We start from the raw sequence: 17730 nt of genomic DNA on the forward strand, positions 1-17730 counted from the left end.
TCAGATTCATTTTTCTTTTCATTTTCTGCTTAGAAAAGGTGAAGCGTAGTTACTGTGAGGTTGCTGAATTCATATCTATGTATATAAATTCGGGGTTATCAGCTATAGTGACTATGTTACACTTACATCCTCAGATCTCATTCGGCTCACAACTGAAAGTGTGTACCCCTTTACCAACCTCTCCCTATTTTCCCCACCCTCAACCTCTGGCAACTATTCTACTCTCTGTTTCTATGTGTTTGAATTTTTTTTTTTTTTAAGATTCCACGTGTAAGTGATACGATGCAGTTATTTGGCTTCTCTGTCTGACTTGTTTCAGTTTGTGTATTGGACTCAAGGTCTGTCCATGTTGCTGCAAAGGCAGGATTTCCTTTTTATGGCTGAATAATATTCCATTCATATATATTGTATATGTATTATATATGTATAATATTCCATTATTCATTTATCCATATATAATGATATGATGTGTAAATATATAATACCATATATAAGTATATATTATATGTATATATGTGGGTGTATAAATATATATATGTATATCATGTACACACACGTCTTTATTCGTTCATCTGTTGATGGATATTTATGCTGTTTCTGTGCCTTGGCTATTGTGAATAATGCTGCAATGAACATGGGAATGCAGATTCTTTTTTGTAAAGCACAGATATAACTTCATGTTAAAAAAAATGCTGTTACTCCCTAATGCCTCGTATATTCACACACACACACACACACCCCCTTCACCTGCCTTACCCACCCCTCTTCTCCCCGACACTCTTCAGACACCTTAGCTTGGCATTCTTTGCCCGTTAGAATCATGTTAACTTTTCAGATTTTGCTTCAATTTGAATGACCCTGACTCTTCACAAACTCACTTCAGCCTCTTTGGACTCCCTCCTGTCTCGAGGCATCCCTTGGAGCTCTTTTCCTCTTGTTCCTTTGCCTATAAAGGTATTTCCTAAGATAAGCCCTGGTCTTTTTTTTTTTAAAAAATCACTCTTTGAATAAGTTTGGAAATTGCTAAATTAAATTTGAGTAAAGTTAAGGATGTGTCTTAATTGTAGAACAGAATCCTTATATCTCATGTATATTGATCATTTCTAAGAAAGGACAGACTTAGAAAATTCTCAATTAAGAAATTAAAAACTCATTTGACCTTCCAATCTCATCTTCTAGAATTAACAGCTTGTATTTACTTCCAAACCTTTTCTGATTTTATAAGGATAACGTTTTCACATACATGCGCATATACATAGTTACTGTTGTTTCAGTAAAAAGAGAATTATGCTTTAACCTGTTGAGACTTTTTTTTCCACTTAAAATAAAATGTAGAACTTTCTACATCAGAACACGTAAATCTATTTTACATTTTAGGATTAAATCTATTTCGCAAATGTATCACCCTTGTAAATTTTTCCAGATATATCTTTTTTTTTTTTTTTTTTTTTTGCGGTACGCGGGCCTCTCACTGCTGTGGCCTCTCCCGTTGTGGAGCACAGGCTCCGGACGCACAGGCTCAGCCCCCATGGCTCACGGGCCCAGCCGCTCCACGGCATGTGGGATCCTCCCGGACCGGGGCACGAACCCGTGTCCCCTGCATCGGCAGGCGGACTCCCAACCACTGCGCCACCAGGGAAGCCCCAGATATACCTATTTTTATGGTTTTAATCTCTTCTATATCATCAGACTGTAAATTTATTAAAGGTGGAGCCAGTGTTTTATACAGTTTAGTATTATCCACAATATTTAGCTTTCAACAGGTACATAACAAATGCTTGTTGAAAGTACAGAGGAACAAGTCACTACAAAACGATTCTGACACATTCTCACAAAGAATCACCAAGGAGCCTGCATGTAATTATGTTTCAAAATATAGCTAATCTGAAGAAATGAAATACCAACATTTAATTACAACTGGCAACACAACTAAACCACAGAGGAAGGGTGCTAAACGATCATTTCCTCCACATTTACAAATTGTGATTGACAGAAAAATATATGCTTCAAAGGGAAATGTGCCTGAAACTTCCCTGTGGTGTCTGATCTTGTCCTGACCATGGTCCCATAGCCCTTAAGCTGCTTTGTCACCTCTCTGTGTCCCCGCTTGCACTGCCATTGTAAAGGCAAGGTCCACGTCTTCTCTAATTTTGTATTGTCCATAGTATTAGCTTATGATAGGGAAGTACGTCGTTCTGCACTAATTGTACATCCTTGGCTGCAGCTCTTTTGCTTTTGTACTCCTGAAATAAGACTATAATCACAACACCTCTCTTTGTCCCATCTAACGTTTTACCTTTTCCACCTTGGTTATTTTTTATATTCTCATTCTTAATTTATATGCTGCCCTAAAACTGTCTGCTATATCCTGTCAGTGCACACTGTAATTTTTCTTTATAGCATGTATTCCATTGATGTGTGTGTGTGTGTGTGTGTGTGTACAGTCTCTCTTATTATTTATGGTTTTGCTGAGTAGACTGTAGGCTCTATCACTGTAGAAATCCCATCTGTCCTGTCTTCATTGTATCCCCAGGGCCCAGCAGAGGTGCAGGACATGGTAGGCGTTCAATCAATATTTGGTAAATGAATAAATATAAAGCTCTGGCTGTTGATGGCTTAATGTGGATTTTCAAGTTTGGAACTAGAAACATACATTACTGTATAAGACAAAGGTAATTTGACTATTTTGAACAAGTCGACAGAGCATGAGGATTTAAATATATGTATATTATATTCAGTCATATGGCCTAAAGTAAATGAAAAAAACCACAACATACTTAAGCCATTCGCTTGTGGCATTTGTTAGTTCCTTTATTAGTTTATCAAAGCATTTTGTGTTTTTAGATGTCTCAAAAGCAGGTTTCGAGACATCAATGAATTAAAGAAAATTAGAAAAAAAGAAAAAATATATGTGCACATACATATAACCCGGGAAACTTGGTGTACCAACCTGCCCCAGCTCTTAATGGTAAACATGCAGTAAATCACATGTAGTGACCCACAGTGCCCTTGGCTTGCAAACAGTCAATAAACATTGATGACGCTGATAAGGTACCCGGCACTCTTTTTCTGATATTGAGTTACAAGGGTTATTGCCACTGTATCATTACTCAGACAAATGAATTAACTATGGTCCTTTATTCAGTCTTGAGGGAAGAAAATATGCGGCAGGGGTTTTTAAACCTTGCATTAAAAAAATAAAGTTTGGTCAATCTCCCTTTTAGGGAGTCAACCCCTAGCACTTCCTGGTTCCCTGGGTAACTGCGGTTGACATGCCATGCATAGACTTAAGCCTTCCTTCACATCACCTTTGTTGATAACTCATCTTGCTGTTCATTATTTACATTTATAGCCACCATCCTTTTTACCTTTATGTCAATAATCATCTCTCTCCTGTATTATGTCTAATATATATTAGCCACTCTATTGAGAACTTTACATGTACTATATCATTTAATTTTCCCAACACTCCCCTAAGGTGGTTCATTTTACAGAAGTAACTTCATCTTACAGATGAAGGAATTGAAACTCAAATTGACTGACCCAGTTTAGCACTCAAATCCTTTTGCCTTCAGAGCTCCAACACTTAATTACATTATGTTACCTTTTAATAATGATTTACAACAAGGAAAAAATTAAACTCCTCCATTTCTCCCAATTTAGTTGGGAGAAATCGGTCCACGGTCATTTATTATCTCGAAAGAGTCAGGCACTTGATAAATACATATCCATATTCACTGTCCTATTGTCGGTTAATCTAATATGAAAATTGTGTTCATTCAACAAACATGTAATGAGCACTCACTAGGTGCTAGGCCCATGGGCAAAAATGTGAATATGGTAAAATCTCCAGCTTTAAGTAGCTCACTTCACACAAAGAGAGACAATCCCAGGGTGAATCCTGTATGAAACAGAGAAATCAATGTAGGTAAAGGCTGCCCTCTAGTGGATATCTGTGAAAATTATAACAAAGCCACCGTTTTGTTTAATTTCTTTTTCCCCCAAGTTAGGACTATAGAAGAATCTGATTCTCTCAGAGGTAAAAATACTTTTGCCTCATCACAAAATTCTCCACCCCACTCCGTAGTACTAGCAGCTCATAGCATTTGGGACTGGGGTTGAAGTCTTCTGGGTAACCTTCTAACCTGAGCTTAGTCATTATGATTCGAAGAAGTAAAAAGAGGTGTGTGTATGGCAAAACTCTGAATCTCTTTATAATCAACACTTAAATAACAATTTTTAAAATTTCCATTTACTGAGCGCTTGTCCAGTGTTTTAGGTAAATACTTACATTAGTTAACCTTACAAAACGGTTCCAAACTGACATCTCAGGCGTGGATTTAGCCCACAGAAATGTTTCCTTTGACCCAGAGGGTTACCAACTTTTAAAAATTCCAAGATTTCACAAGGATGTATAGATTTCTGGTACGCTTTTTTAAAAGTAGGAAATCTGGTAACCGTGGACCACATATGCATGTGGCAACACAACAATTGGCTGGAGGGGGATTAGAAAATGCTATTTAGATTTTACTAGTTGAAAATTTAGCTTGGAAGCATTTGCAAAGGAACATTTTTTCTTTTACCCTTTAAAAATGAAGACTCTTACTTCTCTCCCTTAAGAGACCGTATCACATTCGCTCCAGTACTTCCAGCAAGGAAATTGCACACATGTTTGAGACGGCGCTTGTGACTTACCCTTCTGCCTGGTCACAGGAAATGGTGTCACTTCTTAAAAAGGTAAGAAGGACAAATGCATGACAAAAGGAAGTGATAAAATGAAGCACATGCTCTGGTTTGAAGTTAAAAGTTAAGTTACAATATTGGAGGCAGTCACGATAAATACATTTCCAGAGTGGGTTTTGCAGCTAAGAGCTTTCAAATACATGGCTTCATTAATAAGGTGACACACACGTCCTCTTAAATGTCCCAAAGACATCTCAAACTCCATGGGCCAAATGGAATTCTTGAACTCATTATTTCCTGGACTTTCTCCAGCGTTCCTGCTCTGGCATCTCCACCCACCCACTAATATAAGCCAGAACCAGAAATCATTCATCATCCGCATACCCAGTTCATCACCATGTTCATATCTGACCTTTTAAATGTCTTCTGGATCTGTCACTTCTCTCCATCTATCTTCCTAGTCCTACTGCCATCAAGTCTTGCCTTTTCACTGGTTTGCCCCTGTACACTTTTATACACTCCATTCTCTTCTCTGCTGTGCCCCATAGGGATCTGTTCAATGCAAAGTTTACTGCCTTCCCATTGTTCTTAGAATAAAGATCAAAATTATTTATATGGTATAAAGGTTCTAACTACCCCTCAAGTCTTATTTTGGACTGTTGTCCCCCTTTTGACTACAAACTGCTTTGAGCTGCTTTTCTCTCCTCTTTGCCCTCCCCCTCCTCACCCTCATATATCATTCTCTAACCACAGGGCCTTTGCACATGCTAGTCTCACTGCCTAGAACATCGCTCCCATCCCCAGCTCTTCCAGCTCCCTCCTTTAGGTCAGTACTACTAATGCGATTCACTGACTGGTTCAAGTCCACGAATTACTTCCAACAGGTCCATAACATGTACAGAAATTGAGAGAAGTATTTTAAAACTTTTATAGCAACTTGATACCTCTGATACCTCAAAGCACATGGTCAATGGACTCATCTCACCGAATAGGGTCCAAGCCTATGCAGTGATGTTGAACTCAAATCACAAGTTGCACACAGTGTGGTGTTCTACACCAGCCATGCACAGTAACACATTGACTTCAGTGGGTTGGAAATTAAACCAAACAAACAAAGAGAAATAACTGGCCCTTCTGCATAGTTTGAGAAACACAGCTTTAGATCTCAGCTCACGTATCACTTCCTCTGGGAGCCTCCCTCTGTTTTCAGATCACACGGCAGGAACTTTCCTTCATCATATTTTTCACACTTTTAAATTATACATTGCACGTGTGTGACTCTTGGGTTAATGACCATTGTTCTTTAAGCTGCATGAGGGAAGGACCACGTCTGACTTGTTCATGGTGTCCTCAGCACTTAACACAGAGTATGACAGGTGGTAGACTTTGGTATTTAAATTAATGAGGTCCACAGTTTTCCTCAGCTTTTCAAGGTGCCTGTGTTCACCAGAAAGATTAAGGACAGCTGTAGTGAGAGCTCAGTCACGTGTAGTGAATAATTACGTGAAAGAAAGAATGAGGAGCCTAAGAGGATGAGCTTGGCTTTTTTCTGAAGAGAGAAAATTGCCCAGGTTGTAACTGGTCAAGGAAAAGAGCTAAGAATTTGGGGGCTAAGAATTCAAAACCTATGTCTCTTGTCTATGGGGGCTAAGAATTTGGGGGCTAAGAATTTGGGGGCTAAGAATTCAAAACCTATGTCTCTTGTCTATGGGTCCAGTGTTCTGTTTTGGAATAGGGATATTGCCGTTGGTGATGTCAAAGATAAAGAATGGGGGCGGGGGTCATTTTCCATAAGCAAATTTTCCTTAGTTCCAAGACAGCGCTATTCTCCCAAAAGTGCACACTGATGACCCATGGCTGTCAGCTCCAGGCCCATTGTCAAGTGGAACTGCTATTTTCCATTTGAGCCACAGGACTGAAGTGATGTTGGCTCTGGAGTGGTTAAAGGGGAAAAATTCTTTAATCCCAGTTCATAAAACCCAGAACTATCACAGCAACCTTAGTTACATCTTATCTGTGTCACCCCAGTATATTTTGATTAGTGGTAAAAACTGCTAAATTTTCTAGTGTGAAATAAATTTCATTTGTTAAAACCAATGTACATTTTCCACGTAAGAAGAACAGACCTTCTCTTGGTCACTTTATATACATGGCTTGATTTAATCATAGCTAAACCTTATGAAATAGCTTATTATCCCTTTTTTACAGATGGGTAAACTGAGGTTTAGAGAACAAACTTGCCCATCATTACTAAGTTGGGGAATCAGTAATCACACATAAGTTTGACTCAGTAGGACAAGCTATTTTCACTCACCACATTGCAACTTACAAAAACCAACTTACAATTCATTCTGACCACTCATCTATATTACTTGTTTATGGGGCTAAGAAAGGAGAACACTACTTGTTTCCTTCAATCCTATACTTGGAAATATTCATAGGGAATCTGTATGCTTTTTTGCACTCCAAGTTTTGACCTTCCTCATGATCTTGGTGTTTGTATTCCATTGGCAGCTACTGGAACCGAATCCAGACCAACGATTTTCCCATTTGTCTGATGTTCAAAGCTTCCCATATATGAATGATATGAACTGGGACGCAGTTTTGCAGAAGAGGCTCATTCCAGGATTTATTCCTAACGTGAGTCAATCTTAACAAACCCATAGTAACTCTCATTCAATGCACATTAACTCTGTGTGCCAGATATGCACATGGTCTCATTAGATAACGCGCCAATGTTGTAAGACAGCCCAGATTTCTATTTTACAGGTGAGAAAACTGAGGCACACACAGGGTAGATGGGCCACCAAAGTCACACAGCTGGGTTGGGATTCTAATCTAGATCTATGTTGGGAGTTCCAGCTCCTAACCATGTTTTGTGGCTTACTTTTTTTTTTCTTTTTCCTTTTTTGCGGTACGTGGGCCTCTCACTGTTGTGGCCTCTCCCGTTGCGGGGCACAGACTCCGGACGCGCAGGCTCAGCGGCCATGGCTCACGGGCCCAGCCGCTCCGCGGCATGTGGGATCCTCCCAGACCAAGGCACGAACCCGTGTCCCCTGCATCGGCAGGCGGACTCTCAACCACTGCGCCACCAGGGAAGCCCCTGTGGCTTACTTTTAATGGAAAGAAGTCCTAATCCTACAAACAGTCATTTCTGGGAATCTGCCAATTTAAAAAAAAGTTTTCTCTGATTCCAAAGATATAGAAATTTGTATCCAAGGAGTTCTGAGTCAAAGGACTGCCAGCTGCTGGGGATGGGGTGGGGTATTTATCTTTACCATGCACCCCTCTTCCTCTGGTAGTTCTATGCTGGACCAATATTCACAATGACTAATAGCCAAAGCGAAATAATTCCCACCGTCTATACCCGGCCAAGGCATCTGTGGCCTCCCGCAGTTGGCTGGTAAAAGCCAGACCCAGAAGCTCCGGCCAAGGGACCAAGTGAGCGCTCTGACTCCCCTCTCTCCCCTCAGCCTGATTTTACACATTCAGTTGTCGGCAGATTGGCAGAATAACAAGCTCATGGAGCAGCAGGGGGGTGGGGTCCTACCTGGCCACCCTCCAGGGTCCAGCAGGGGCCGCTTGCACCGTGGGTGATGCGTGACGCCGTGGAGATCTAGGCACCTTTCCCGTCGTTTCTGCTCTGCCACTCACCCTGCAATGAGCGCTGCCTCGAGAGACCTTCTACCTACACTTCTCTGACTTACTTGTGAATCTGAATCATCTGGGCAGCTCGTTAAACATGCAATTTCCTGGCCCTCGTGTTCAGAAACATTAATTCTCCAGGTCTGGTTGGGGAAACTGGGAATCAACTCAGGTGATTCTGATCTACCCTTGACCCCACTTCAAGAAACAGCCCCAAAGGCAAACTTTAGAAAAATAATTATAATAGGATTTCCTTTCTAACTCATGGAAGGCTCCTTGGGAGTTTAGAAAAATATACAAAATCAAAGAACATGAAAAGCAAGGTTGGCAATAAATTATTTCAAACTTCAAGTGGGACTCCGAGCTGGTTATTCTTGGACTGCTCCTGCAGGAGGGAGTGTTATTCTCCTTATCCGGTTGGGTCTAGTTTTAGAAAGATACAGGTATCTAAGGAATGAGTCAACCTGTCTTCCTTGCAGAAAGGCAGGCTGAATTGCGACCCCACCTTTGAGCTCGAAGAAATGATTCTGGAGTCCAAGCCTCTTCACAAGAAAAAGAAGCGCCTGGCCAAGAAGGAGAAGGAAATGAGGAAATGTGATTCCTCCCAGGTAAGCAGTCCCCTCAGACCCAGGGTCGTGGGAATCTTCGTGGCAGCTGCAATTCGTGGGAGAGCTTCTGGTGGGCGGCCATCCCACGAGAACTGGCTGCTTCATGAATGTGAGGTGGAGCTGAACACCCCAGCTTCTGAAAGGGCAGCTCTGGGGGGTCCCAGCAGCAACATTTCACAGGTGGACTTCCTCCCCCCTAGGTTTCTGCCATTAACTTGATTCCCTTACTGCCCTCTCCCAGCTCTCAATTCAAACTTTGCAATCTCCTGGGAGAAAATCGAATTGGCCAAGCCTAGGTCAGGTGACCATCCCTAAAATGATGGAAATGGTCTGGTTCTAAAGTACACACATGGTGGCTGTTTTGGGCCACACTCCAAGGACTCACTGGGAGCAGCAGACCCTAGACGGGGGTGTCTGTTCTTTGCCGGACGCAGAATCTTGTGATATCAGGGCTAGCAGAAGTAAGGAGTATCTATTCACAGAAAAGGTAGAACTCTTATACGGGTGAGCACTATTGCTGGAATTCAGGCTGAGTCAAATTAATTTTGTAACTAACTGCATTATCCTCTGTCAGAGTTCGAGGTCAGATTTCAATAGGGTAACCTGCAGGGACTCAGTAGGATTTTATACATGTGGTTCTGCATATTATAATGATGGTAAAGTAACAAACATTCATTTTGCCTCTAATGGCCATCCATTCATCCACCCGTCACCCTACCCACTCAACTAATGGTCGTGCATTCTTCCATCCCTGCATCTCTCCATCCCTCCATTCTTCCATCCCTGCATCTCTCCATCCCTCCATTCCTCCATCTCTCCACCCCTCCATCCCTCCCCCCCTCCATCCCTCCCCCCATCCAATTGTTTAGGCTATTTTTATTGAATCCCTATTATCTGCCACATTCTGTGCTCAACACTGGAGAGAGATATAGATGAGATATTATTCCTGCATTCACTGACATCTCTGTTCTCAAAGATTGCATAGTCTTGTGGTGAAAATAGCTCTTCAAACAAATAAGTATCCTCAATGTCCCTAATTTCTCTAGTCCTCAGGGGCTAGTATACCCTTTAACGGTCAGTTAACCGAAGTCCACATCCTGTTTGTCCACAGAACTGGCCTCTTACCAGATTCCCATCCTTAAGTGTTTTCTAGGGCCCTCCAAGGAATGCTTAGCTATGCCACAAACCCATCTTGCTTCTTGCTTTTTACTTCACCCATCTTCCTCCTAATGATCTGTTCTTCTTCATATCATAACCAACCAGCTTCTCCAGGCCAGCTCCTTCCTTCGCACCTAGAAAGCTTGCCTATGCAGGCTCCTCTGTTAACAGACCCCCAAATGTAGCCAAGTACAGGACATCATCTTAATTACAAGTTTTCTAAAGTTTTAGAGATGACAGCAATCTGTGAGTAACTTTTGCCATGACTTCCATGCTCTATATGATCTGTCTACTTCCCCCACCCCAACCCTTGTACTATGCCATTCTTGACCTTAAGATATTTCTGCTTTCTTAATGTAGATATCTACAGCTATAAAGTTCCCTCTGAGCACTGCCTTTCTCTGCATCTCGCATGTTGTATTTTTGTTTTCATTCACTTCAAAATATTTCCTAATTCTTCTTGTGATTTATTTTTTGACACATCGCTTGCTTAAGAATATGTTGTTTAATTTCCACGTTTGTGAATTTTCCAGTTTTTCTTCTGTTTTTGATTTCTAGCTTCATTCATTGTGGTCAGAGAAAATATTTTGTATGATTTTAATCTTTTTAAATCCATTGAGACCTGTTTTGTGGCCTAACATATGGTTTCCTTCCATGGTTTCCTTTGACTATTTCAGCATACCTAAAATAGTTGTTTTAGGGTCGCTGTCTAGTAAGTCCAATGTCTGGGCTTCCTCAGGGATGATTTATGTCAGTTTATTTGGTTTCTTTGAATGGGCCATACTTTCTTGTTTCTTTGTACACCTTGTGGTATTTTTGTTGAAAACTTGCTAGTTGACTATTACAATCCAGTAAGTCCAGAAATCAGATTCTCCCCTTTCTTCTCTAGGGTTTGCTGTTTTTTGATTGTTGAAGGCTGTACTTGCATTTTTGAGTGACTTTTACAAACTATTCTGCAAAAAGGCTATTCCTTGTCATGCATCACCACTGCTGTCTCTTGTTATGTTAGCTTGTGTTCAGATAATATTTTGATAGAGATTTCCTTAAACACCAGGACCATTTTTAAGTTGCTTTTTTCCTGATTCAGTGTTTGTCTGGTTGCTATAAACCTTTGCTTGCTTTCCAGAGTTCTGACAGTGTTGGCCCTAACAGTTTCTGTTTGTTTTTCTGATGTCTCTGTTGAGGGTTGGGGGTCTGGAGCTGCCTCTGCCATCATTTTGCTCTAGTTTCTCCTAATCTTATAGCCTCCATTTAAAAATAAAAAGGATTTTGTTTCAAAACAAAGAGTAGCCTTCCCTCAAAGAAGAATCAGAAAGATGGTGCATCTCAAAGTAGCACTTTATCTCTATTCAAGGATTTTAAAATGTGAAGAGTCAATCTTAGCAGCTCCTTACATCATCATCAGGCTTGTTTATTCATTCAGCTGAATCTGGGGGTGTGGCCTGGGCATCAGGATTTTTTAAGTTCTTCAGGTGATTCAGGTATGCAGTGACTGTTACCATCTACAGCTGTAGAATGCAGGCTGTGATTAAATAAAGTAAAAGCACTAAAGTTTTCCTTTCCCCCCTGTGTCTCTGTTTCCTCATTTATAAAATGGAGTTAGTATTGCTACCTACTTCATAGACTGTTCTGAGTCAATTAGTACATGTCTGCCAAAATGCTAGCCTTTGTTAAAGAAGATGTGGTACATATACACAATGGAATATTACTCAGCCATAAAAAAGAATGAAATAATGCCATTTGCAGCAACATGGATGGACCTAGAGATTATCATACTAAGTAAAGTAAGCCAGAAAGAAAGATACACATCACAGAATATCACTTATATGTGGAATCTAAAATATGACACAAATGAACTTATCTACAAAACAGAAACAGACTCACAGAGAACAGACCTGTGGCTGCTAAGGGGGAGACGGAGTGGGGGAGGAATGGATTGGGAGTTTGGGATTGACATATACACACTACTATATCTAAAATAGATAACTAATAAGGACCTACTGTATAACACAGGGAACTCTGCTCAATATTCTGTAATAACCTAAATGGGAAAAGAAATTTGAAAAAGAATAGCTACATGTATAACTGAATCACTTTGCTTTACACCCGAAACTAACACAACGTTAGTAACGTTGTAAATCAACTATAGTCCAGTATAAAATAAAAATTTAAAAACAGAAACAAAAAAAAATTAAAGAGCTAACCCAAAAAAAAAAAAAAGTTAGCCATTTTTTATGTTTTACTTTTCCACTCGACTTCCTGACTTCTAACTCCGTTCTTTTCCATGACTCTGGTTCATGCTCACAGTAGATGCCTCTGTTGTTTCTTTGCATCCAGGATGTTCTCCACTGACCCTCTCTGCTCATCAGCCCCTTTAAAGTAGAGAACCAAAAAGACTGACACACACCCAGTCTGCCTGCTATGGAAGCAAATGACCTAAGTCCTCTTTTTCTGCCTCCTGAGATTTCCACCTGCTCTAAACCCTTCAGATATTTCTGATGCCATCTCTACTTACACCAGTCTAATCTCTGTTTGCTCTGTCATCCCTGAGAAGCACATTCTAACATTTTTTTAATCAGTAGTTCTCTTTTCAACCACATAAGACTCATTCGTTCCTCCATTCTGTTTGCTCCCCACTCCTCTCCCTCATACTCTGACTACTGCTGTTGACTTGTCCATGTAGCTGCACTTGTTAAACTTTTCCAACTAAAGCAGAGGAAAAAGAACATGTGGCACATGAGCCCTTAGGGCCAGGGTGGGACTCATAGGGTCTGCAGTGCCGTATCACAAACTCATCTGAGTGTGCACTTTACATCTTTGTTTAAATAAAACAGAGTTATATGACAGAGAAAAGAACTTGAGTGAATTTCTGCATTTTAGTGACTATAATCTTGATTTTTAATGTTAAAATATTTTAAAATGTTAATATTTTAAATATCTTCATGTTAAACTTTATATAACATTTTGTATGTTTATGTATTTATGTTTATATTATACATATATTTTTATGTCTATAATATATAAATACATAAATATGTACATAAATATAGAAACATGTATATGTATAAAATACAAACATATAAAACATAAACATGTTTCTATAAAGTATTATATAAATGTGTTAAGACATTATGTAATATTTTATATATTTATATATTTTTATGTAATACTTAAATGTTAAAAATATTTGTTCTACAATCTTGGGGTAAATCTGCTGCCCCCAGGAGCTCTATCAGATCATGTTTATCCCATAGCTTCATGTCCCCTATTACTGATACTGGAAACCCCCAGGGTTACAGGTACCCCAACTTGAGGATAAGAGTGAGGTGTAGCAGAATCTCTTTTCTCTCCTTTGTTTTGCTTCCCCCCACCCCTTTTCTGAAAATGTCCTCTCCTTTTTATAGTTTACTCTCCCAACACTTAATTATTTGTTCAGGAAAGGTAAAAAAAAAAAAAAAAAAAAAAACAACTCTCTGGTACTTGAAGACTTAGTATTTTCTAATTCCTAGATTTAAAAACAAAATGAATGAATGATATTTTTTCCTTCAAGAAGAATATTTGTCATCAGAAGTCATTTGGAAGTATTTTGTTACAGACTTTTAAAACGTTTGATCTGGGGCTGATACTATACTGGGCCTGATGATGGTCATTTCTCTGAGGTTACATTTTCTGATTATGTTGGAAACGTCATCTAGAGATACTGACAGCCAGACAGTGAAGCAGCAAAGCAAATGCTTTGCAAATCTGTGAGAAAGTCACAACTGAAGAAGGCTGCTCACCACAACTGAAGTATAATCAGCCCCAGTGCAGCTGAGGGGAACAGTCAATCCGAATTCAGCGTGAAGACATGTTTCCAGGCTACTCGTTAAATCCAAGCAGAGCTGTTGTTGAACCCAAGTTTGTGTGCCTGACACACAGTGAGGTCAAACAAACCGAAATGTTTCAGTTTAGAGCAGAGAAAGGTTTATTGCAGGGGTCAAGCAAGGTGAAAGGGGAGGAGGGGATGGGCTCAAAAGACCCAAACTCCCCGATGGCTTTCAGACAAGGGTTTTTTAAAGACAGTGTTAGGAGAGAGGGTCCTAGGATGCGTGTTCAGCTCATGGACCTTCTTCTGATCGGTTGGTGGCGAGGGAACGGGGTGACGTTTTGGGAATCTCAACCCTCTGGTTCCAACCAGCCTGGGGTCTACGTGCTCTGGTCAGCATTTAGTCACCATCCCCCACTTGGCTGGGGGGTCCGAGTTTCTACAGAACAACTCAAAGATAAGCATCAGATTGTTATCCAGTTCCCTTCAGGAGGAAATGGGAGTCCTGTGATTCTATTGTCCTAATAATTAACTGCTTCAGTGCTCTTTGGAACTTGGGAAAGGCCTAGGAGACTAAAGCCTTTTTTCTCTACAAAGAAAAACGGGGGCACAGAGGGACTTTTGTACCTGGGAAGGCCCCACAGGGTCCTGCTCAGTTTCGGTCTCCCCTTCTCTTTGAATCCTGAGGGGGACAGGGGCAGGACAGAAAAGGGAATAAAGTTTTGGACAGAGAGATTAATCATAAACTTGGCAGGGGAACTCAGTTTTAGGGGGACTTGGTTTCAGAACCTCCAAACCTTTTAGATGAGGGCCAGGAGATGAGAAGCAAATAGGTGACCAGCTTAATAAACCCTTGTGCCCATCTGCCTTGAAGCCGTGGCTTCTTGGGCTAAATGGCTGAAAGACATCCAGCTCGTAAACCATAACCCAGGTCTTCTTTGCTGCCTCATCGTGGGGAGCAGAGAGTTGATGTATTTTTCCCTGTTTCTTTCCTATATGCTCCTCTATTAATCTCATTGTGGTCTCACTCCTGCTACAAACTCTCAGATAGCATCTATTTTGAGGACACATTGGTCCTCCTCGATTTGGGCCACTCAGTTAACAGACACTCAGTAGGTTACTGGCTACTTGAGGATCTTCATTGGTCTGCTAACTATACCTCTATTTTTTTTCCAACATTCACCCGGAAGATGTGCCTCCTTCAGGAGCACCTTGAATCTGTCCAAAAGGAGTTCATCATTTTCAACCGAGAGAAGTAAGTAACCCCTGGAAGAACAGCAGCTCAGCGAATGATGGAGTGTTTCAGCCAGATTCAACTTGCAAAGACTTAATATAGTTTTAAACATTTTTTCCTTTCTGATTACAAAAATAATGCATATCCATGATAGAAAATCTGGAAAATACAGAAACTTTTTTTTCTTGTAAGAGATTTCAAAAATTGTAATAGGTAAATTAGCTTAGTATCAGGTTTCTGTTGATGGGAAGGGCAGAAGAACAGGGACTTCAACACTTAAAATCAATGATGTTTGTAAGAGTTACCCTGGCTCACGCCTCTTTATAAATTGTTGGGCTTAATGCTATCATTTCAAAAGCTTAAATCTTTTCTTTTTCACTTCAATGAATAAACCCACTTTATTTTTTTCCTTTTAAGAGTCAAAAAGGACTTTAATAAAAGACAAGCCAATCAAGCCTTGGAACAAACCAAAGACCCACAAGAAAAGGATGGCCGGAATAACACGTGAAGTCCTCAACATCTTCTTCGGACATTTCCACGTCAGGAAGAGCTGACAGAAATTCTCACCTCTCCACACCTCACACACCTTAGAAAATATGACTGAATACCTTTGGAGGGAGGCAGCATGACCCAGGGAAGAGTCCCCAGGCTCCCGGGAACTAGATTCACCACCACGCGACCTTGAGCAAGTTACTTACCCCCTTTCTCTGCTTCAGTTTTTTCATCTAAAAACGAGAACGTAATACTAGATGAGCCCTATGCTGCCTTTTTACTGCCACCGTTCTCCATTCTGTTATTCTAAACAGCCTCTATTTTTATTTTAAAAGGAATATTTGGACGCAGATTTATTTTTTCCACTCCTAATTACACTGTGACAAATGGACATTGCTGGGTGATGGAGCGAATCTCTTCAGAGTTAGAAAACTTCATCAATTGGTCAGAATCCCCAAATCCGACTGAATAGGAGTAAGGAATTCATTCAGGAAGAAATGAGTGGGACCAGATTATAAGTAACACAGATTGATGAGGGCCTTCCAGTGGTGTGCTTAAGTCAGAACACCGTACCAGCTTGTATCAATTGTAAGAGCCACTATGCGCATCTGTCCCAGCACCCCGTACAGTGATGTGAAGTTGAGAGTTGAAATTGGTGATGGTGGAAGTATTTATATCATGGAAATTGGCAGATGCTACAAGTCAGGGCTTTCCACCCTTTCCGGCCCCCACCACCCACCCGGCCCCAGGAAGCCAGTTGTGAAATGTTAGCACACCACTGGCCTTCTTCTAGAAGCATGTTCCTTGAGAGCTAATTGTCCTCTTAAGACTACCAGAGACCTGTGTCCGGAGAGCATCAGAAAAGAACATTGTCACATTGAAAGCACCTCCACCTTGTAGTACCTGAAGTTGTATCTTATATGGGAGTTACAGTCTGTCAGATTGTGAGGTGAATTTGGAAGATAGTAAAATTTACCCTTGAAAAATTCCTTTAGTATACACAACATATGGTGAGTATCTTTTCTTAGAGAAGCCCAATATCATGAGACCCTTCACTAATGAAACGAGTCATCTTTTTTGGTTCTTTTTTTTTTTTTTTGGTCTCACTTTTGGCTAATAAAAGATGCACTAAAGTGTTGAACAGATTATGCATGCCTTTATAAACTAGAATCACGCACTTAGAACCGTGGGATGCCCACACATCTGAGAGGTCTAAGACTGACTAAGGGAACAGCAATACTTACTTGTGCTTACTGCAAGAATGGCGGGCAGAATCCCCTATTTAAAATAGTATTGATATTTCACTTTTTCTTTATATTGTATTTATTTATTTGCCAAACACAAAGTTTAATTCACCTAAGTTGGGATGTAACTCTACTCCCCTGATACACAGAAGATCTTTGCAGAAGAACTATTTTTGGCAACTCACAGATGCTGCTGGGTAGACTCAAGAATAAACAGGGTTGGTGGGGGATTGCTTTAACTGTTGGCCACTCAGATCACCTAAACCTTGTCCTTACTTAGGGAGACTACGGGCCTCAGCAGGGTGGCAGTAAGCTGGCAACAGGGGAGACCAGACAGGTGGAAATGGGCAGAAGTAACAGAGACGGCCGCAAGCTACATAGGACTTCTCCAGAAGGGAGGTCGCACTGGGGCAACTAGACATGGGCAGGAAGCCAGTGCTGAACTTTAATTCAGCACTGATGGTTTTCTCCCCACTGAGCTAATAGGCCCCACATTTCTGGCCTTGAAAAGCTGTGAAATAGTGTCTCTCTACTTGAAGAGTAACCATATTTTTGTTAAGAATTAAAAGCCAGCTCTTGTGTTCTGCTTGATTCCTTTTCTCTACATTTCCCCCATATTGTATGTCTGTGCTATGTTTTTCTCCAAACACTATAAACTCTGGCTCAATTTCCCAAGGAGGGGGAATGGGTTGACAAGAGCTACAAGGAGGTGACCAGATTCTGCTCCTGGTTGGAAACCAGGAGTGTCAGGGCCATTTGCATGTTTACCAATTTATTTCATTTGTTTCCATTCAAGGCTTGATGTGCTGTCGCCTCATCTCTCCAGTTACCTGATTCTTTCTCTCGCTCTGACCTTATATA

The 17730-nt window shown here is 40.7% G+C and overlaps 1 protein-coding gene across 1 annotated transcript in view; it reads left to right on the plus strand.

Moving 5' to 3' along the window:
- STK32A (serine/threonine kinase 32A) overlaps window positions 1-17452 on the plus strand; it is a 120155-nt gene extending 102703 nt beyond the window's left edge. The window contains exons 9-13 of the mRNA XM_019924654.3: window positions 4621-4737; window positions 7198-7323; window positions 8808-8936; window positions 15090-15154; window positions 15551-17452. Of these exons, the coding sequence (XP_019780213.1) occupies window positions 4621-4737; window positions 7198-7323; window positions 8808-8936; window positions 15090-15154; window positions 15551-15641 (528 nt within the window). The 3' untranslated portion in view covers window positions 15642-17452. The remainder of the gene's footprint in view (window positions 1-4620; window positions 4738-7197; window positions 7324-8807; window positions 8937-15089; window positions 15155-15550) is intronic.
- The last annotated feature ends 278 nt before the right edge of the window (window positions 17453-17730 follow it).

Source organism: Tursiops truncatus, chromosome 3, assembly GCF_011762595.2.
Source record: "Tursiops truncatus isolate mTurTru1 chromosome 3, mTurTru1.mat.Y, whole genome shotgun sequence".
In the NCBI taxonomy this organism is placed as follows: Eukaryota; Metazoa; Chordata; class Mammalia; order Artiodactyla; family Delphinidae; genus Tursiops; species Tursiops truncatus.